The 23,545-nt window shown below is 40.8% G+C and overlaps 1 protein-coding gene across 1 annotated transcript in view; it reads right to left on the bottom strand.

Moving 5' to 3' along the window:
• Positions 1 to 23,545, bottom strand: part of ST6GALNAC6 (ST6 N-acetylgalactosaminide alpha-2,6-sialyltransferase 6) — a 38,883-nt gene continuing 15,338 nt past the window's right edge. The window contains exons 2-5 of the mRNA XM_075259240.1: positions 14,618 to 14,794; positions 13,692 to 14,101; positions 6,910 to 7,017; positions 1 to 6,042 (exon numbers count right to left, since the gene is read on the bottom strand). Coding sequence (XP_075115341.1) covers positions 5,844 to 6,042; positions 6,910 to 7,017; positions 13,692 to 14,101; positions 14,618 to 14,794 — 894 coding nt within the window. The 3' untranslated portion in view covers positions 1 to 5,843. The remainder of the gene's footprint in view (positions 6,043 to 6,909; positions 7,018 to 13,691; positions 14,102 to 14,617; positions 14,795 to 23,545) is intronic.

The following is a 23,545-nucleotide window of genomic DNA, read 5'->3' as shown; positions in this document are numbered from 1 at the left end:
ATCCAACGCTTAACTTACTTTTCCTCATATTTGTCACAGTTTTAGCCTTTATTTTATAAAATATCTTAGCAATCTACTCATCGACATGCCACACATCCTGTAAGACAATCCTAGAATTTTTGGGACAAGACCTATGGATGGAATATACAGCAGGACCCCGTGACTCCCATAGGCCTGACCTAATAAAGACTAATTTTTCCTGCAGCATTATAATATATTCTTCATGGTTTTATAAAAGAACATGAAACAACTACATCTCACACATCTTGACGTATTTTTTTTTTACAAAAGTACATCATGTACCAGAGTTTATTTCTCTTTTTACCAATATTTCAAAAATACAAAAGTAAAATAACCTTTTGACTTTTTGATGCCCTATGTAGCAGCTAATAAGGTGCCAGTCTGATCCATACGACTCTAGTAGTCTGCCATACCTCCCAACATTTGTATATCAAATCACCAGATATGCTAAGAGGGTGGTCCGGTTCAACACTTTTCTAGAAAATTCTACTTAGAGGGGTTGTCCAGGAAATATAGTTATTTTCCTGTAGGCCGGAGAAGGTGAAAAAAAAAAAAAAAAAAACATATTCACCTATCTGTCCCCAGTGTGTCAGTGTCCCAAGCCTCTGTCCAGTACTGCGGTGCCTTGGGGCTTATTCTGGTGAAAGTCCTTACTGCATGCAATTGGCCTCAGTAGCCTAAGGAAAGGACCCAGCAGGTCACATGTGACGTATGTGAGTGATGTCCCGGTTCATTTCCTTTGGCCGCTGATTGGATTCAGTGGTCACATGTGGCGAGAATTTCCACCAAAAGAAGCCTTGGGGTGCTACAGGATTGTACAATGGCAGGGCACACTGGAGCACCAGAAAAAGGTTTTTTTTTATTTTTTACCTTTCCTGGCCTCCAGGAAAAAAACCTGTATTTACTAGACAACCCCTTTAATAGGGGAGCTATTCCTATCAGGATTCTTATCTATTAAGCAAAACAGAGAGTCTGTCTAGAGGACCGAGCATCCTACTGTTTTCAATGATAACTGTAATACTTTATTTCTCCTGCGGTGGTGCTGTAGAGAAATTGAACACTTGCTGACCATAGATTGCTACTGATCATTAGTGGAGGACACACTGTGATCATCTTATTTTGGGGGACCTTTCTAAAAAAAAAAGTTTTTTGCAAAGTAGACACCTCAAAACTGCATAGAAATGCCCATATAAGCAAATATGGACTTGCTGTTCCAGTTGCAGGACAGTCCTGTAAAAGATGGGACTGTCGGGAGATATGTGTTTTATTCATAGTATAAACTATTCATGAATTAACATTGGCTCAGAATCAACCAACCAGATTCCAGCTTTGATTTTTTTTTAAAAAAGACGGTGGGACAATAAAACTTTTTAGATATGAGGCCTTCATTAGGGAACCTTATAAAATCTAGTGCAAGAGAAAAGGGGAGGGAGTTGCACCTACTAACCAATCAATTGTTACTTTTATTTTCCCATCCGCTTGTATGCTTCGATCTGATTGGCTGCTATGAGCAGCAACACTATTTCTAGTTTTTACAAATCTATAGGTCTCTTTATAGCGAACTTTGATGTATAGTCAGAACTAAACTATGATTAATAAAATCCTTCACTATTACATCATGAAAATATACCGCAGCAGTTTCTAAATGCAGGGGTCCTTCTTTAAAGCAGTGTTGAAGGCAGCTCTATTTAAAGGAGTTGTCCAGGATTAGAAAAACAAGACTGCATTCTTATAGAAACAGCGCCACCCCTGTCCATGGGCTGTGTCTGGTACGACTGCTCTGCTCCATGGAAGTAAATAGGTCATAGTTGCAATACCACACACAAACTGTGGAGAGGGGTGGTGCTGCTTGAGGATGACAACAATGACACAGATTTACTAATAGTTTATTTTACACCAGGGCCTAGTTGTAGCCACAATAGTGAAACTGGACCATCGTGTTTGTAATCCTCATAAGTGAATATTCCTACAGAATAGATTGGAGGGGATCAGTGGGAACCATCACCAACTGCCAGAACGAAGATCTTATGTCCTGCATTTGAATGCAGCAGTGGTCGAGCATGCTCACTGCCGTTCCATTCAGAATCTATGGGACTGATGGGATGATGGTATTTCTTTATCAGTCCCGTAACCTTCAATGAGGTAGTTGTGTGCATGTGTGACCTCTGCTTCATTTAAATGGGGACACAGGGCTTCTGTTCTGGTGCTCGAGAGGACTGCATAATAGTCATGTATTAACATCATCCAGCTTTTAATTTTCTTAAAGGAGCACACTAGAGAAAGAAAATGTGTTATAACTCATACAGGGTCTGAGCATGACCCACTAATTTAAAGAAAATGAAAGACAATCCCTGTGTCATGCTCTGCCCCCTTGGGTCTTGTACTAAGCAAATGAAATGGCCCCTTTAATTGCTGTATAGTTTAATAAAGGGTGTCCCCAGAAGTCAGGTTAGGGTCACCTGAATCAAACGGTGGTTTCCCCTTGTAAATCATGGCCCATTGCTGAGATATTGCTGTTTTTCCAATATGCAAATGAGCTATTTGGAGCAATGAGGGCGCTGCCGCTTACCTCTTTGGAGCAATGGCAGCATCTTCGTTGCTCCAAAGAACTAATTTGTATATGTATGTATATTTTGAAACCCAGTTTGATTCAGGTGACCATAACCTATCTATTTGGGGGCTGGGAACTGGTGACACACTTCCTTTAAAAATAGTACATAGGAACCTGTATCAATACTATTGTGCTTCTAATCTACATAGATTAGAGCCAACATAGACAATAAGGTAGATGTTAGAATCGAGTGGGTAAAAGCAGGTGCTGACAGTAGGTGGCGCTGCTTCCTGTGACTGTTTGTGTGAGGTACCACCTGCCGTATCCACGTCAAACCCCTTACGGTTACATATAGGAGAGCATAGTTAACCTCTACTTTAACAATGCAACAACTGAAGATGCCAAGACTCCGGGTGAATAAGCTGTGATGGTCTTGCAGGCTGAAGCAGCGCCACTTTCTGGTTCCACGACATTCTTAAAGGGACACTTCATAAACTCAATTTTTTTAAACTTAAGGGGCTGACACTAAAGTTATCCATACACTACAGATGTGTATACTATTCATAATTGTGAAATCATAATATAAAGATAAGAAACACGATTGTGTGCATGGGGCTTAAGTGTTTTGTTAACACGTGACAAAACTTTCTGTAATTGAATACCACTTCCATACAACTAAATAGGTTGTACATGGATTTCTGCAAGCTCTATTAGATAAATGGAACCGATTTTCAGTCTCTTAAATGTCTGCAACAAAATTTGTCATGTGTGAACATATCCTTACAGTCTTGATAATGTCAAGAAAACTTTGCCCACAACCATATTATGATATTTCCAATATTTCGCTCTACTTTCTCACCACCATTAAGTCACATGTGACTGATATCAGTAGCTCGGCACGTAATCCCGTAATCCGCGCTGTATAGGTGACTGACTCCAGGTTTAGTGATACCATTTCACTTCTGCTTCCTTCCTGAGGAACCTATTGCCATATAGACATACGAACCTCAAAGGTAATGCTTATTTGGCACAGGTTGGATAACTAATTTAGCCTAAACTACACAAAAGAAATTGTGTATTTCAATGACAATTGTCACAATTATAAAAATTTAGAACATAATCTTTTGGGTTGGTGGAAAGGAATGTGCAGCATGTTCTGGTTGCATGTAGCTTGGCCCTGTAGTAAATGGGATAGGTTGCAATTTTCCAATATATAGCATAGGAGCGTTTTTAATGAATGCATAAAGTCACTCATATGCATGGGACATGCATGTCTCACTATGTCTATACAGATTATGACAGATTTTTATGCTATAAAGCTAAAAGGGGTCTGATAACACTTCCCCCATATAAAGTGTCTTTTAAAGCATAACTATCATGATACTGCCCCAATATGGACACTCCCTACGCGTTTCCCCCAGCTGGTAAATTTATAGCCAGGTTCATCAGGAGAGAAAGAAAAGGAAAATGGAGCAACCTAACCAAAAATAACAAAGATATTGCAGTTAAAACCACAGTTTCCAATGCCCTGATAGTGGGCACTGGGAATATATGTTAAGCCTTATATTATAGCTGTATAATAGCGTCTGCGTACAGAGGAGCCTGTGTTCCAGTATAAGCACTTCTACACGTAGGAGAGCACTCCATGGACGTAATGAAGTTAATGGGAACCCTTGAGCTACAAAGTCATAATGTTCCCCTGTCTAACCAGTGTCTGCTCTAGACATTAAACATTGCATCCATGTGGAGGGCCCACCCTCCAACCAAAATTAGGACATAACTGGGGTGTCTTCTGCGGGACCATTATTGTGTCAGTTCCTGGGCCCACTAGATCCCCTTTGTCCTCTGGAGGGCCGGCCTGACATTGGGCAGGGTCTTTTTTTTAAATCTTGACATGATCATGTATATAACACACAGTACAACACATCCATACATTGCCGTCACCAGAGCCTATTGCCCCATGGTCATCACAGTTCTAGATTCCCAAAGCTCACGTCTCATGCATACTAACCCCACTTTGGTATGTAGCATCTACTGACCTGTATTTTCTGCATACAACCATTTTACCTGATAAAATATTACTCTCAGTCTTTTAGTGTGCAGTTGGTACAACAAACAATATATGTACCGTAATACATTGGCTTTGTGAACTAGACATGGGGGCAAAGTGGAGGACACCTGAGCTACAAGATAATATCTCCCTATGAAACATATATTGTGACATATGAAGCTGAAAGGCATTGTGCTTGTACCAATGCGGGAAATGAAAGTATGTAAATGAAGGTGATCTCTATCAAGGCCTTCACTCTCGGGTCTACAGATCTATGTGTTCTTAAGGATAAGTTTACATGGAATTTTCGGTCTGGAACCTGAGGCGGAGGCTGTCTCAGGTTCCAGACCAAAATACGGGTAAGCGCAACTAGATGCAGTGCACCAACATCCAGTCGCGCACTCCGCTCAGGATTAGACCCAAATGAATGGGTCTAGTCAGGAGACAATGTCTTCAGGTGGATGTCGCCTGAGAATCCAAGAACAGAAAGGTGAATAAAAGACTAATTTTAGGATCCTCATGCTGTCAAGATCCATGGCTATAGGCCCGCCAAAGTGTACACCACCATCTACATGACCATTCCATGTTTTATGAATGACCTGACCTAGTTCTAAGTCTCAAGCTGCATGTAATGTCCGTGTTTGAGGACCAAAGAAAGCAGCACTATCTCCTGTCTAGTCATCCTCTGCCTTCTATCTATCCTATAATTATTGATGTATGGCCCATATCTATAAAATGTACCCAGGCACAGTCGACTAGCAACAACTCCCATCATGTAAAGCCACAGCAGCAATGGTATGTCAGGAGCAAGGTAAGGGTCACAGAGGAGAGAAGTGAGGACCACTATCCTTCAAGATTTTGTAACTCAATCCTATGCACTGGTGTTATTCATATACTACAGCAGTGTAGTGCACTATAAAACACTGATCTCTATCCAGATCAACTCAACAAGTACCAATCAACCATCAGTGGTCCAATAATGTCAGACACACACAGCTTTCCATAGCCCTCTGCTTACACCTCTGTACTTTTCGCCCATGTACCATCCTACAAAAATCACCGATTCCAGCATTAAGACGTCATACTTGGCGACACGTACTGTGTTGTTTTTTTGTTTTTTTTACCTAACTCCTACACCCAGTTTTGTCTAAAGCTGCAGAGAACTTAATTCCACACCGGGAGACCAGTGAAGTGGGACAGACAAGACATATACACCACTATTTAGTTGTCTGGATCATTGAACCACTCAGGGTGTGAGAAGGAGATGTTATATACAGATGCCCAGCGGGCATAAACCAGTTTCTCTGTGATAAAGCGGTGGTGGTTGCCTCTTCGTCCGAGCTCATTGTGAATGTAGGTGGTGCACTCATCTGAACCCCGTGGTTCATAGTAGTGATATGGCATCTTGTGCTGCCGCTTACTGAGAAATAGAAAGACAAAACAGCATTAGCCCCTATCTTAGTATCACATGATCTGTTATTATCACCAGTTATAAAGATTGGAGAGACTGACGAAAATTGACAAGGGAACTTTTTACTGCGCCACTTTCAATTTGGAAATAGAGGACACTTGACGGACCCCATTATAGACAATGTGGTCTGCCAGTCCTGGTGTGTAACTGCTGTTGTAGTAGTCTAGCTTTCCGTTGTTCGGGTTCCCCAACAGACCCAAACAACAAATAGCCCAGCTGGCGCTAGTGTGAACCTAGCATAACGTAGCCCCCAACACACTTCCGCCCAAACTTAAGTCCCTAAACATTGTGCACCTATTAAACCCTGCCAAAGAAAGAGCATAATAAGATGTCTGTCAGCATTTTTAGGATAGGTATAATACACTACAATGTGAATACACTGCAGTGTATTATACCAGCCAATGGGAGATCACATGAATAAATCCCCTAGTAGAACTGATAAAGTTAAATAAAATGGTAAATGGTGAAGATTTTTTTTTTTTTTTTTTTTTTTACTATTAACCTGCCCAAAACTCCTCCATAGCTCCGAATACTTCTATTCGGTCATAGAGCATGAGGCAGTTAAAGACATGAACTGGTTTGTACAGGACGTATAAGGGTGCATTCACACTTCGGATACGCTGACTGATTCTGAACGTTAAAACATGTTCAGAATCAGCGTGTATAAAGCAGATCCCATTAATTTCAAAGGGAGCCAGCATACGAGCACTCCCCATTGAAATGAATGGGCGGTTTTTCTCTCTATAATAGTATAAATCCTTTTGACATCTATACTGACATTGTATACTGTTTCAGGTTGACATTACAAGAGCCTACCTGCAGTAGTTGGGGGGCACCATTCCATACACGTGCACTTTGTTACACAGCTCCACTGCGATAACCATGGTAAACCAACCGGTGCTCAGCCACGAATGCGACTTCTCCCTGAGGGGAACAATACATTTACTATTACTATAAAAAGCAAAAGGTTATATATGTGTGCACTTGTGGAAACCACACTAATGTCATGAGAGGGCACAACCGGGTGAAGATAATGGTGCAATTCGCTAGAAATGTGCTCTCAAGAGCCATTCAATGGGCTCATTGTAGATTGCTATAGCAACACACACAAGTGTATGTATATGTTACAGCAATGTATGAAATACAGGTACTGTGTGGAATTGTACAGAATGTCTACAACAAATATGAGGACATTTTATCAATGAAAGCAAACACGACAGTATTACTATTTTATTTAGTAGGGTTAGGTAATAAGGATTAAGCAAGGAGTATACAATATTTATAGTCAATGGGCAAGGAGTATACATGATAGTCAATGGGCAAGGAGTATACATGATAGTCAATGGGCTCTTTTGGGTCAAACAGTCCAAAAGACAGAGAGCCCAGTGCAAGTGTGAACCAAGCCTTAGGGTCCATTCATATGGAGGAAAATGGTGAGGAATTTGGTGTAGAATTTTCCATGCTGAAGAAAAAAAAAGCCTCCCATTGTTTTCAATGGGTCCTGCTAGCTTTTTTTTTCGCTAGCGGAATTTTCCACTAGCGGAAAATTCCGCTAGTGGAAAAAACAGCTAGCAGAACCCATAAAAATCAATGGGAGGGGTTTTTTTTTTCAGCGTTTAAAATTCCACACCAAATTACTCACCATTTTCCTCTGCGTGAATGGACCCTTAGGATATGTTCACATGATGGAAAATGAAGAGGAAATTACACTTTTCCGCTGCCAGCAATTATGCTAGGTTCACACTTTGGCTTTTTCGTTGTTCTGGTCTATCAGAGGACCAGAACAATGGATAGGTGGACTATTACAAAAGTGGTGACATACAGACCCTAGAGATGAGCGAACATTATTCGAACCGGCTGTTTCGAATAGTGTTCACTCATCTCTACCTATTAACTATGGGATCCATTGGGTTTCTATTCTTTTAAAACTGTATCTGCTAGACTTGCTAAACTTTTTCATCTGGCGATTTTGGACTCACATGGAGACTTCAAAGTGGATGTGAACATAGCCTTAATCTGTTTTATACATTGACTTTAAATTTTAAGCTGCATTTTAGTTTCACAGATTTCCTAAGAATAAACTAACTATTCTATCCCCTTCAAAACCATACCTGTTTAGGTTTTAAAGGGATTCTATCATTAGAATCCCTTTTTTTTCATATTAACACTTAGGAATATCCTTAAGGGTGCATTCACACTGAGTAAACGCTAGCTTATTTTGTAGAGTAAAATTACACTTGTAAATTTTGCTATCCCATTGACTTCAATGACATTTTACAGGCGTATTTTTACAGGCGTATTTTTTACAGGCGTATTTTTACACTTGTAAAAAAATATCATTGAAGTCAATGGGATAGCAAAATTTACAAGTGTAATTTTACTCTACAAAATAAGCTAGCGTTTACTCAGTGTGAATGCACCCTAAGAGAGGCTATTCTTCTCCTACCTTTAGAAGTCTTCTCTTCGCCGCTGTTTGTTAGATAAATCCCGGTTTTCTTTGGTATGCAGTGTGCCCCCAGTGAGCGCAGGGGACCACCCCCAGTGCTGCGAGAGAACTCATTTGCATACCAAAGAAAACCGGGAATATCTAACGAACGGCAGCACTGAGGAGACTTCTAAAGGTAGGAGAAGAATAGCCTTTCTTAAGGGTATTCCTATGTGTTAGAATCCCTTTAAAAGGGATTGTACAGGACATAAAGTCCATTGGTCCCATGGCCATGCTGCAGCTCAGTCCCATTCATGTTAATAGAATGCAGATGTAGCATTGCCATGTGACATGTGTTTTTGAGTTTTGCACATCCGCTATAACAACTTTTTATTTTATATTTTTTTTATTTTTGCTTCTCCACATTTCAGCATCCATATCTTTAGCATTTTTTCCTTGACTTGGCTGTATAAGTCTTCGCTTCATGCCAGAAAATTTGCATTTTTATATGTTTTTGAATACATATATTACTCTATAATTTATACAATTTTGTAGAGAAAGAAGTAATTTTTGGCATTGCTAATTGTTTATTTATATTGTACACTAAATAATCAGAATAAATTAGCTCACTAAATTGTAAAATCCTAAACACAGTATGTGTCCAGTATAGCATGTATTACTAAAAAAATAAAAATTACGAAAAACAAAACAAAAACACCCTTTACAGGATTGCTGTTTCACATATTACATATTCTTATATTAAACTTATTTACACTTTTTTGCTACTTCAATCCATTTCCCCGCTGGCATGAGATGTCCCTGGATTATTAAGACGTGTAATAATTTAGGTACAAAACAGGAGGTCCTGTTAAATCCCTCCCTCATATTATATTTCGTGTCACCCTAACAGCAGTTTAACCCCTTAGCGACCCTTGACGTAAATGTACGTCATGGGTCGCATGGGGATGTATGGAGCGAGCTCACACGCTGAACTCGCTCCATACAGGGCAGATGCCGGCTGTATAATACAGCCAGGACCTGCCACTAACAGCAGCGGTCGGTGCCCGAGCCGATCGCTGCTGTTAACGCTTTACACACTGCGGTCAAACGTGACCGCAGTGTGTAAACGGCGCCGGCGGCACGGGCGCCGCCATGTTTTGCCGATCGCCGCCCTCCTGAACGTCACATGAGGGCGGTGATCGGTTGCTATGACAGCCGGAAGCCTATTGAAGGCTTCCAGGCTTGTCTCTGCACTAGATCTATTAGACGATGCCAGAGGCATCGTCTAATAGAAGTGCTGCGATTTTCCTAATCACTGCAATACTGTAGTATTGCAGTGAATAGTATGAGCGATCAGACCCCCTAGGTTTCAAGGTACCTAAGGGGTCTGATCATAAATGTATAACAAGAAAAAAAAAAAGTTTTTAAAAGTATTGAAAAAATAAAAAAAATATAAAAAGTTCAAATCACCCCCCTTTCCCTAGATTAGCTATAAAAGTAATTAAAGAACATTAAACAAACATATTAGGTATCCCCGCGATCCAAAATGCCCGAACTATTAGAATATTAAAACATTTATCCCGTACTGCGAACGGCGTAGCGGCAAAAAAAAATAAAAACAGCCAAAAAGCGTTTTTTTCAACACTTTGCCTCCTATAAAAAATTGAATAAAAAGTGATCAAACCATCAGATCTTTCCCCAAATGGTATCAATAGAAGCATCATCTTGTCCCGCATAAAAAGACACCACAACCAGCTCCATACATGGAAATATGAAAAAGTTACAGGTGTTAGAACATGATGACACAATTTTTTTTTCTATTTTGCAGTTTATCATTTTTTTAAAAGTATCAAAACATTTCAAATACTATATAAATTTGGTATCACCGCGTTGGTACTGACACGTAGAACACAGGTAACATGTCATTTGTACCAAACAGTGAATGCTGTAAAAATTAAACCCATAAGAAAATGGCGCAAATGCATTTTTTCTCCAATTGCACCTCATTCTGAATTTTTTTCCAGCTTCCCAGTACATTGCACAGCATATTGAATGGTGCCATTACAAAGTACAATTTGTCCCGCAAACAATAAGCCATCATGTGACTCTGTGAACTGAAAAATGAAAAAGTTATGGCTCTTGAAATGTGAGGAGGGAAAAACGAAAATGCGAAACCAAAAAATGGCCTGGTCCTTAAGGGGTTAATTGATCAGACAGCCCTGAGACCTGTATTAGGTCCTCAGGGGTAAGAATAGGTTCTCCAGTTTCCAACCAGGTTGTACAGCAGAAATAAAAGGGATAAATGGACCAAAATGAAGTCTCCTCTGATCCTGGCCTAGTTAGGAGGCTTCTGAAAGAGCCTGAGCTTTTGCTTAGAGCCATAGTACTTACTCAGCGACACTAAAAGGTGTTGCCAGTGACATAGCTATAGGGAGTGTAGTGGTAGCAGTCACTAATGGGCCCCAAATCCTGAGAGGGTCCCAAAGACCTTTCTGCCACATAAAATATCCCACTATTCTAAATGGAACAAGGCAGGTTGGGGATCCATACTGATTTTGCATTGAGGCCCCTGGTTGCTGCAAATAGTGGACCTGCACTGACTATAGTGACAATGCGTTGGAGGGTGTTAAGGAGCTGATAGGACATGTGTACTATTATTATCATCATCATTATTATTTTTTCTTATCTTTTACATTGCATTTTAGACTTTTCACACATTTCCTGTAACTTATACATAACAGGATAATGTTTCTTTAAATCATTCTAGCAATCATTCTAACTAAAACATAGAAAGTACACGTGTCCGGAAGCTGTATACCTTAAACCTTAATTCCCCTTTAAGTACTCAGTTCACCTGCAACTTTGCTTTATACAGCACTTATTGAAAACGGTGGGTTACCAGCGAAATCAATGGATGCCTGCGGTGCCGCAGCCTTCTGATCTGGAGTATAAGAGAGGGATTTCCCACTACCATCTCACTACATTACTGTGGAATGAAATACACAAATAGAGTCCTGGCAGCCCCGTACTAAGAAGTTAGTCACTGTAAGTGTCTCTTTATAGTGCAATGCTACTACAGAAAAATAGTTCTACAACATGGCATCTGTTTGGCATGCCAGAGGTTTTTTTTTTCTATTGTGCTCATTTTGTGCTAAAATTTTTGATCTGACAAAAAATTGGGCACATACAAAAGGTACAGCATAAACCTATATACCGTGTCTATGAGTGTCAGAATACGGCCATGTGGATGTGGAAATGCAGGTAAAATGATACCACTTTTAGAACACTGTTTTAGGTTCCAACAAAGAGCACAACAGGTAACCAAGGGGCCACATAGCAAGTGGGGCCCAACTTCAGCATTACCAAATAAAGCAGTTAGGTGTGAACATGAATAGACTATTATTAATTAGTGATGTCACATTACAGGGATAATGCACACAATGGTGTGACAATGAGCACAGTGATGTCACAGAATGGGGATAATACAGAGTGATGTCACAATAGTGGGATAATTCATACTGTGATGTCACAATACAAGCATAATACACTCAGTGATGTCATAGTATAGGGATAATTTAAACAGTGATGTCTGAGTGTAGTGATAATGAATAACATTCACACTGTTGTCACAATACAGAGATAATGCACACATTGATGACACAGTACAGGGATAATGCACACAGTCATCTCACAGTACAGTGATCATGTATGCCAGTGATGTCATAGTACAGGAATAATACACACAGTGATGCCATAGTCCAGGTATAATGCACATAGTAATGCCTTTTTGGAGGGACAACAGACAGAGTGATGTCACAGTGCAAAGATAATTCACACAATGATTCCACAGTCCAAGGATAATGTAGACAGTGGTATCACAGTATAAAATTAATACACATAGTGATGTCACAGTACAAGGATAATGCAATCATTGATGTCACAGTACAGGGATATTGTAGATCCCTATCATGTGGCATATCTTGCTGGCACGACAGCCAGCACAGGACCTGTAAGTATTGGAAGAGGGTGTCCCGTTAGTGCTCTCAGGATTCTCACCAATGAGAAGAGTGAGGGGCGCCAAGGAGGCGGAGCTTATCACTATACAGCTCCTGGACCCTGCCTGCAGTGATCAGCTCCTGCCTTCTGCATCCTGCACAGAAGAGATGGAGCAGAGGAGAGCTCCGAGCAAAGTGAAAGTTTATAAAAAAAAAAAAGCAAGTACATGCTGAGGTTACTATTCCTATTAATGTCAGGCATTTAGATTATTAATTTAGTTTTAGTAGCTCCATGTGCCTCACAATAATAGCAATTAACCCCATCATGTCCCTCACATTAACCACTCTGTGCTTCACATAAGAGTTACTAATATGCAAGATATATGGGGAACTAATAAAAGAGGATACTTAATTATTTGTAAAGAAATTAGGTCCGCACTCCTGTATGTCTTAAAACTTCATTTTTATTCCATCCTTTAAAAATGCATCTTCTTCTTACAAATACAAAAATGTGCAAGTGAACAAACTCCCCAAAAGTGACTAAAAAAATCATCATTGCTGACGCGTTTCTGGGCGTGCTAGCCCCTTAGTCGTAGCCCTGTTACCGCACCGGAAAGAATTAAATGTGGCTGAAATTAATCTGTGTTTCATTTACAGAAAAGTGAAGGTACTGACGGCTGGGGACTAGATGCAGCATCCAGGTACAAAGTGTGTGCAAGGGCGTAATTGAGTAACTCCAGCCGGTAAAGGGAAAAACCCCCCGCAGCGGTAGCGGCTGTCGCCGGGCCCCTAGTGTCCTGGGCCCTGTGGCAGCCGCTACCCCTGCTACCCCGGTAGTTATGCCACTGCCCCTATGTTACGGTTTGTACCATATTACTTTAGTATAGAGGTCGTCAGCTTTACAATTATTGACCGGCACTCCAAGGACCTCATCTTTGATTCTTTTCATTTTAATTGGCACGTCGAACAAAAAAGGTTGCCTACCCCTGATGTAGACAGTGGCATCACAGTATGGTGTTAATGTACACAGTGATGTCACAGTACAAAAATAATATACTCAGTGATGTCAGAGTACAGGGATAATACACACAGTGATATCACAGAATATGGTTAATGCAAACAGTAATTTCGCTGTTATATTTTGCCCTTTTTCACGTTATAGCATTTTAATTTTTTACCTGTCTCTTCCTGTTTCTGCCCGAAACAGCTCATCAAACCGTGCCATGTTCCGAGGAGACAATACAAATGCAGATACATTGGGGAAAGCTGAGCTGGCTCGCTGGATGATGTGGTACAGATTAGATTTGCTGTTTTGCTGCATCTTCATTGGAGGCCCCCAGAATATCAGGGTTTGACTTGGAGCCCGGCTTAAGAATTCTTGGGGTCGCCGTAGTACCCGATACACACTGGAGTGTGCAACCACTCTGAAGGTTGTCTTATTGCCGACATCCCTTTCATAGCCTGTGGTGGGGGCATCATTCATGCGGATAATACACTCTGACTGGTCAATAGTAGAACCTAGGCCCGTATTAAGCAGGTGGCTGGAGCTGGTGACCAGGACACAACTGCCGCACTTGTTGTGAAGAGTCTACAAAGAGATCAGAGGTCATTACATGGCTATTTGCAACCAAGAGTATTTTTTAAGCAAGTGCAATACATTTTCTGAACAATTTGTTTCTATTGTTATCAGGCCTAGTCAGTTATAGATGTGAAGACACTTGACGAGAAGACTATGCAGATCTCTAGACTGAGGCCTGATACTATAGGAACGTTGTTTGGCATTTCTCATCAAATATAGACCCTTTAAGTCTCCATACATCAACTCAAAACTTTCTACTATCCATCTAGTGTTGGACTGAGTTGGGTTTTTTCAGGACCACAGATAAAATTATTCTGGAGTCCTACTCTCCAACAACCTCTAGGAAACAGACCATACTACCCTCCAAATTTGGTAGTCTTCTGCTGGACCATTATTGTTGTAGAGCCAAGACTCATTGTAGGTTCCTTTGGTACTCTGATGAGCCATTCCAACATTACATCCCTCTATGTACTCAACAGGGAGAGACATTTTAATCATAAACAGTTGTCTCTAGTTCTATCTCACCTTGTTTCCAGACACAGGGATGTAACCATCTTGCAGCCCCCATTTTCTAATATTAGGTGGGTTGTGATGTTTGATTTTCAGTTCCTTGTAGTTGAATGGTTCCTCATAGTTATTAGAGCTCAGAATTATGAGAAAGGTTACAAGGGCGAAGATCAGTAGGAGGACAGCAGTACGACCCTGGAGAAGATAGGCAAAACCAAAAAAGGTTAGAAGAGTTAGAGACATTGCATTAAGGGGGGTACACCGAGACACACAGACAAAGAATTGCCCCAGAATTCTTATTTGGCTTAGCCATACGTGCATGATGTTTCAATGGAGAGTGTTAGTAGGTTCTGTTGGTCTTTAGAAGGAAGAATGATCTGCTAGGACCTATAGACATCAGGTAATGGGTGGATTCGCCTTCTGCTAAAAAGTGATACTACTGGGAACTTGAGATGCCGACTATCTCTGGTTATTATGGTATGTCTAGCAGTAGGCGTTCATAAAGCTATTGAACTTTTGAATAGTTCAGAAATTTCTAAATACGGCTCAAGGCCGCCTCCATGGCAACTTTGGATGACGACCACAAGTGACATCTTAGCACAAGAAAGCTTTAACTCACACAATCTGAGGATGGCTGAATTTGACCAAAACTAATATATGGGTTGACTCAAAATGAAGTTGGGTTATGTGTTGTGCATAGTGACAGCACCTAGATAGCATATACCTAGTATTTTATGTTATGGAAAGGGATCTTCCAGACCTTACATATCAGACAACACCTTGGATCCCCATCTATCATCTGTTTCAAGAGAGCATAGGATTAGCGCTGACGTCTTTATTGTGTAGTGGTGCTGTACTTAGAATTGCAGCTCAGTCCCATTCACATGAGCTACAAACAGTCCATGAGATGAATGAATGTGTTCTCACCGGCTGTGTCCTCCACAGATCAGATATTGATGAGCTATCCTAAAGACAGATCATCAATATGTAACTCAGTGTAAACTCCTTCAATATATCTTAAAGAGATGTAAATTTTAAAGATTTCCTAGATGAGCAGAAAATGTGATAATACAACAATGGTCCCTTATGGAGCAAGTTTGGGAGGTATTGCATCTTGTATTGTACTATGAACATTTGACCACTAGGGGCATTGTTACGGGTGGCGAGCAGCAGTTTTTGCAGGTAGAAACTGTGGCCGACCATGTACAGTACTTCTTATGTGAAATATAGTACTATAGGCCAACTTTTTTTTAGCAGCTTTCCTTTCTGGCTTATAAAGCGGAGGTCCCAAGCAGAAGAACCCCAACCATGAAATCAATATGCCTACAAGGTTTTTCCGATAATACAACCCCTGACCATAAACATGAAGATATACCTCCAACCCATTATTGTCTTCACTAATACATTATCAGTGCACTACGCTTAAAAGGCTCCATGAGTTTCCTCTACTGAGTATTCACATTGACCAACTAAAAACAAACTATAGAAGTGACGCTTATAGATACGTTCGCATTTGCTAGATACATTGGAAAATAGCAAAAGATGGATAGGGTCAAACTAAATTATTCATACATGCTGACACACGGTGCTGTGCTGCCCTATAGCGGCGTGCACATTGTTCCTTATGTTGTCAGGCGGTTTTATTTATTTCCTAATAATCATTCCCATAGCCATCGTACACAAGCAATAAAACCAATGTGTAATCTGAGCTAATATAAGACTATTGAGCTCTGTCTATTGGTACAACTTTGCTTTTAAGGTCAGTATTTGTGAGGTCTAATTATCATTGCATATTACGATATAAGATATGGCAGAAGGAGTGAGGTCAGTAGATTATTACACTAATAATAGTCATCTCCCACGCAGCTTGACTTCTATTGAGACTGTATCCGTTTCTTATGTCTTGTACCTACAGGAAAGAAAATGTATAATGTAAACATGTAAGGTTTTGCAATGGTTTCTTGAAAGCGTCTTCTGGTGTGATCTATCCTTAGTAGTTATCATTATGTCACACACTTCACAGGTCAGTGACATCACATGTATCGGGTAAGTGAATGGGGAGGAGAAGCAATACCAAGCACAGCCACTATGCAATGTATTGTGCGGAGCTTAGTATATAGTAAAGAAGCCACTGCACCTAGTCAAACTCTACAGTCTATTCAAACATCTGAATTGGGTGGATCCCATATGTTGGACCCCACTGATAAGATATTAAGGACATACCATTATATGCCATCAATTTTCAAACGCTGCTGCAAAAAGGCAACGTTTTACAGTCACTGCAAAAAAACACACACATTGCAGAAAAATACCCTCAGTGGAAATGCTGTGATTTTCAAAACAGTCGCGTTTCTGTAAATCATATCAATTATACCTAATGAGTCGATGGAGGTTTCCCTATAGGTATAATAGAAGCAGAAAGTCCGCAGCGGAAACCTCTGCAGACTTTTTGTGAAAACCGCTGCAGGAAAAACTGCAATGCGTTGAATTAATTACTTGTATATGAGTAGAATAAGAGCAGCAGGAAATTGAGGCTCCAATATGTCATCCATCTTTAATACCATCAATAGGGGCCCCCGAATTTCATTTAGCCTCACTTCTAGTAGGACTTTTGGCAAAAGGACCTTTGGCCCATACTTGCTTTCCTTATCAAAAGTACCATGCGTACTTTGATGACAACAATGAGGAAGGGGGATGGGTCTAGCCCGAGGAGGGGTCTAACCTGACCCCCTTTCTTATTACAGTACCTAGAGTTGCCTCTATTACCTTGAAATTTCATTATAAATTCTGCCTAACCCTTTTGTCTATAGAGGGCACACTACGGGGTTCAGGGGTATACACAGGGGTGACTCCAAGCCCCTAACCTCATCCATTTGCCCTTTGGCCCTGCCTAGTCCCTCTGTACACCCATATAGTATAACACTTCCTTTTGGATGTTTAGGTGAATGATGGTTCCCTACTCTACTCATCCACAAGGCTCTCCATAATGCCGCACCTCCCTACATTTCCTCCCTCATCTCTGTCTACCGCCCAACCCGTGCTCTCCGCTCACTCAATGACCTAACACTTACATCCTCTATTATCAGAACCTCCCATGCTCGTATACAAGACTTCTCCCGAGCTGCACCACTTCTCTGGAATGCTCTACCCCGGACAATAAGATTAACTCCCAACTTCTACAGTTTCAAACGCAAACTAAAGACGCATCTTTTCAGACAAGCCTATCACAATTCCTAATGCACAAAATTGTCTGAACACTGTATAAGCAATGCCGCCCCTGCTACCTCTTGTGTCACCCCCTCTACCTCATAGATTGTAAGCTCTTTTGAGCAGGGCCCTCAGTCCCATTGTGTGAAATGACGTTCTTTGTTATGTATGTCTGTATCTGAACCCTATAAATTGTACAGCGCTGCGGAATATGTTGGCGCTATATAAATAAAATGTATTATTATTATTATTACTCTACAATTTGTATCTAAATCCTTGTGTATCCTGAGGATGCACATGGAGTTGCCACCTAGGACAGCTGGGCAGCAATGCACACAAGATTTGGAGCTGTAAAGGTCTTAAAGGGGTCATCCAGGGATTCTTATTTTACTTACTGATTCTGGAATTTTTGGGTACAAGCTGGTACTGACCCCAACTCATGGTATTGGAACCAGCACCAGGCCCCCAAGTCATCTTCTTCCTCTCCTATTTTCACAGCTAGTTTACCGATGCCATGGGGGCTGGCAGGTTATAGTAAATCTGGCCCCATAGCACAGGTAAATACCTGTGAAAATGTGAGAGGAGGGAAGAGGTTACCGGGGGCCTAGCGCTAGGTCCAGTTATATGTTTTGGCCTCAGAACCAGTCTGGAGCTCCCAGGTACAGCGACAGAAGAAAACTAAAGGAAGTAAACTAAAACTCCCTGGACAACCCCTTAACCACTGAGTAGGCAGTCCAGCTTACATAACTTATTTGCATACCATCTTTTAGAGAAATTGGACGAAGGGCTGATGGTCAGGGCCAGAGTAGAGGGCAGATAAAAAGAGCATCCCTCTCTGTGGAGGGCTTGTCCTGTCCTGTATTACACAGACAACCCAGTGATTTCAATTCAAATGTGTAATGCTTCATTTGCCCTGTGGAGGCGCTGTGGGGAAACTGAACACATACTACCAGTTTCCCTACAGATTGCAGCTGATCACTGGTTGTCACAGCAGAGTGGTACACATGGTGATCAGCTGCAGGATTACTCTTAAAGTAGGGGTTTGAAGTGGAGAACTCCATTAAGGACACATGTACATAGCTTTTTCACCCGACTGCACGTAGATTTTACTCTGTTTTAGCTATGGGATTACGCACCCTTAAAAAAAAAATAAAATAAAATCTAATAATACACCTACTTACCCTTTGTTACCCCAATTCTGCAATGCAGTGATGTGTTCCCACCGCTCATTATAACACTTTTCTTATTGTATCGCCCCATACTGCGCTAACAGAAGCTGAATGTGTTTCTATGGCAACAAAATCAGAAGGCTTAAAGTCTGCATCCCCCCTCCCTCCCGAATTAGACGAGAGGAAACACTGAGGGTGGGAGAGCAATGGAGATGAAGCAACTAGGAGAAGGAATGAGATGCAGAGGATGGAGCTTTTATATAATGCAGTTTATTGTTTGATGACAAGGATGAGAAGTTTCGGGGGAGGGAAGAGGGGGCATTATTTTTCCTATGCACAATTAATGAGCATGCAAACCAGCATTGGAAGTAAGGGAGTACTAAGCGGAGATAGATCAATACCAGGTATGCTGACACGCCATATGTAACAGCAGCTATCATTCATTATAATTGTAGGCTTACTAACTGAGACTGAATGGTGAAGGAAGGGTTAAAAGGTCAAGCAGGGGACGCAATGAGCAACCAATGAACAACTTATGTGCCCCACTCCACCATAACCACCATATGCAGCAAGCTCAGAACTGGAAACATGTATGATTATTTTGGTCGTCTTTGCATACTGGGATAATAGACATAGTGGTTTTTTTTTCTTTTTAACTTCAGATAATACACACAGTGATGTCACAGCACAGGGATAATACACACAGTGATGTCACAGCACAGGGATAATACACACAGTGATGTCACAGCACAGGGATAATACACACAGTGATGTCACAGCACAGGGATAGTAGGCACTATAATATCACAGTCCAGGCATAATGGGTGGGTAGATAGATAGATAGATAGATAGATAGATAGACAGACAGACAGACAGACAGACAGACAGACAGACAGACAGACAGACATATACACACACGATCACTATGTACAGGTAAAGTTTTCCGGGTGCATCAGCTTTCCACACTATCACTAATTAAACTGACTTGGTCTCAGTAGAAATGTCCCCCTTATGTTTTGGATATCACCTGCGATGTCTGCTACCCTGGTAGAAACACCAAGACCACTTTCTAGATTGTTTGTAGTAAATTATGGCCAATATGTTAAAAAATGTGTAAAATATATTATATATATATATATATATACACAGTCCTATGATAAAGTTTGGGCACCCCTATTAATCTTAATCATTTTTAGTTCTAAATATTTTGGTGTTTGCAGCAGCCATTTCAGTTTGATATATCTAATAACTGATGGACACAGTAATATTTCAGGACTGAAATGAGGTTTATTGTACTAACAGAAAATGTGCAATATGCATTAAACCAAAATTTGAGCGGTGCAAAAGTATGGGCACCTCAACAGAAAAGTGACATTAATATTTAGTAGATCCTCCTTTTGCAAAGATAACAGCCTCTAGTCGCTTCCTGTAGCTTTTAATCAGTTCCTGGATGAAGGTATTTTGGACCATTCCTCTTTACAAAACAATTCAAGTTCAGTTAAGTTTGATGGTCGCCGAGCATGGACAGCCCGCTTCAAATCATCCCACAAATGTTCAATGATATTCAGGTCTGTGGACTGGGATGACCATTCCAGAACATTATAATTGTTCCTCTGCATGAATGCCTGAGTCGATTTGGAGCGTTGTTTTGGATCATTGTCTTGCTGAAATATCCATCCCCGGCGTAACTTCAACTTCGTCACTGATTCTTGAACATTATTCTCAAAAATCTGCTGATACTGAGTGCAATCCATGCGACCCTCAACTTTAACAAGATTCCTGGGGCCGACATTGGCCACACAGCACCAAAGCATGATGGAACCTCCACCAAATTTTACAGTGGGTAGCAAGTGTTTTTCTTGGAATGCTGTTTTTTTGGACGCCATGCATAACGTCTTTTTGTATGACCAAACAACTCAATCTTTGTTTCATCAGTCCACAGGACCTTCTTCCAAAATGAAGCTGGCTTGTCCAAATGTGCTTTTGCATACCTCAGGCGACTCTATTTGTGGCGTGCTTGCAGAAACGGCTTCTCCCATCACTCTCCCATACAGCTTCTCCTTGTGCAAAGTGCGCTGTATTGTTGACCGATGCACAGTGACACCATCTGCAGCAAGATGATGCTGCAGCTCTTTGGAGGTGGTCTGTGGATTGTCCTTGACTGTTCTCACCATTCTTCTTCTCTGCCTTTCTGATATTTTTCTTGGCCTGCCACTTCTGGGCTTAACAAGAACTGTCCCTGTGGTCTTCCATTTCCTTACTATGTTCTTCACAGTGGAAACTGACAGGTTAAATCTCTGAGACAACTTTTTGTATCCTTCCCCTGAACAATTATGTTGAACAATCTTTGTTTTCAGATCATTTGAAAGCGGGCTGTCCATGATTGGGGACCATCAAACCTAAGTGAACTTGAATTGTTTTGTAAAGAGGAATGGTCCAAAATACCTTTATCCAGGATCCAGGAACTGATTAAAAGCTACAGGAAGCGACTAGAGGCTGTTATCTTTGCAAAAGGAGGATCTACTAAATATTAATGTCACTTTTCTGTTGAGGTGCCCATACTTTTGCACCGGTCAAATTTTGGTTTAATGCATATTGCACATTTTCTGTTAGTACAATAAACCTCATTTCAGTCCTGAAATATTACTGTGTCCATCAGTTATTAGATATATCAAACTGAAATGGCTGCTGCAAATACCAAAATATTTAGATCTAAAAATGATTAAGATTAATAGTGGTGCCCAAACTTTTTCATAGGACTGTATATATATATTAACATAAAACGATTTGGCCCTTAGTTTTAACCTGCCTGTTTGCAATATAAATCAATATGCATCTGGTAAATTTGTTAATTTGGAATCTGACAGTCCAGAAATCCAGATAATCTGAGCTAAAAATAATCCAAAACATCAGAAATTGAAAACTCGATGGAGACATTCAAGTAAAAAAAAAGGCAAAATGAGTATATATTTGTTATTTTAGGATTATATTTTAGCAAAGGAGGTAGCAATACCTCAGGCATATGGCCATATTGTAGATGGGTACCATACAGATTGGTAAGAAATGTGCCCGTAGCCTGCTGTAGGCTCTTACAGTACTGGACTGCTATAGGCAAAGTTGTTCTTTAGGGGAAAATATGGCATCTGATGGTGGTATTTGGTAGCACACAGAGTACCTGCATATCTATAATACCAGGGGCTTAACTAGGGAAGGGACAAGCTGGGAATGTATCCCCGGACACACTTAGGAACAGTAAAAGCAATACTTACCAGTTTTCTCACCTGCCAGGCTCTGGCCCTTCACATCAGTGTTTGCTTATATGAGTGCAGCAGTAATGTTGACATATATACACTATGCCACCCACTGTATACTGCTGAGGGCAGTTACTGGCTGCAAGTGTATAGAGACACATCACTGGCGAAGGACTGGAGCACGTTGCTGACCTAGCAGGGAAGAAAACTAAGTATAGGACATTTAGTAAGTATATCAGAAAATCCCTTAGGTTAAAACCCCATGTAGTGAGCCGCAGCCAAAAAACACTGTGGAAAAGAACGTGCCTGAAACAAGTCACATTTTTTCCTGCGTCGTTTTTCACAGAAGGTCCGCAGAGTTTTCTCTGCTGACTTTTTGCCCCTTTAATAACTATACGCCAGTGTTTCCGTCGGTATAATTGACATGCTCCACGCTTTTTTGAAATCGCATCATTTCTGCTTTTGTGCAGCTGGGATTAGCCAGAATCCCATCCACATTGCAGGTAATGTAAAATGCAGCGTTTTTGCCACGTGGCGTCCCAGTCTTAACAACATGCCCTGTTTTGTTCTTCAAGACACAGTGATTTTTGTTTTTCCATTTTGAGGTACTAAAAATAGTAATTCCTGGGCCAGTGTGGTCCCAAATTTACAAAGATTTTTTATTTTTATTTTTGCAAAATAAAATAGCAACCCCCCCCCCCCACACACACACACACTAATGTGCATTTTATTGATAGAGGGTTTGGGGTGGGTGGACTTTCTTTGGCAGCAAACCAGAATGTTTTGGGGTAAGGGGTGGGAGTGCCTGTGAGAAAACACAAACAGCACATGGATGATATCTGCATGCTATCCAATCCCTCCATGAATGCATATACAGTATATTCCATTATTGAGCTTGGACAGGTATAGGCAGGGGCGTAACTTGAGGGGGTGCAGTCACACTTAGGCCCAGGAGCCTTAGGGGGCTCGTATGCACTGGCATTGTGAAGTTTATAATCATGTAATCTATGAAAAACATTGTTATCCTTAAAAGCTGAATGCTAGATATAGTTGCTTATGCTTGAAACTGGTATAATGCTAAATGATAAGATGGCGCCTGTATCCAAGATGGGTGCAAGAAAAACAAATGCTTGACTTGTTGCCAGAAGACCGCTCCCCAAGGTTACCACGCAGGTATCGGGAGTAGCTGGCTATATATGGAGCTGCTTAAACTTTTTCTGTTTGATTGAGATGTACCATACCAATCAGGAATGAATATGAAAACTTATGTTGTTGTTATATTAATTACTTTCTCTGCTACTATTTAACTCCCGTGTTCT

Source organism: Leptodactylus fuscus, chromosome 11 (assembly GCF_031893055.1).
Source record: "Leptodactylus fuscus isolate aLepFus1 chromosome 11, aLepFus1.hap2, whole genome shotgun sequence".
NCBI classification, from domain to species: domain Eukaryota; kingdom Metazoa; phylum Chordata; class Amphibia; order Anura; family Leptodactylidae; genus Leptodactylus; species Leptodactylus fuscus.
The sequence above is the reverse complement of the archived record's forward strand: the minus strand, read 5'-3'. Positions and strand labels throughout refer to the sequence as shown.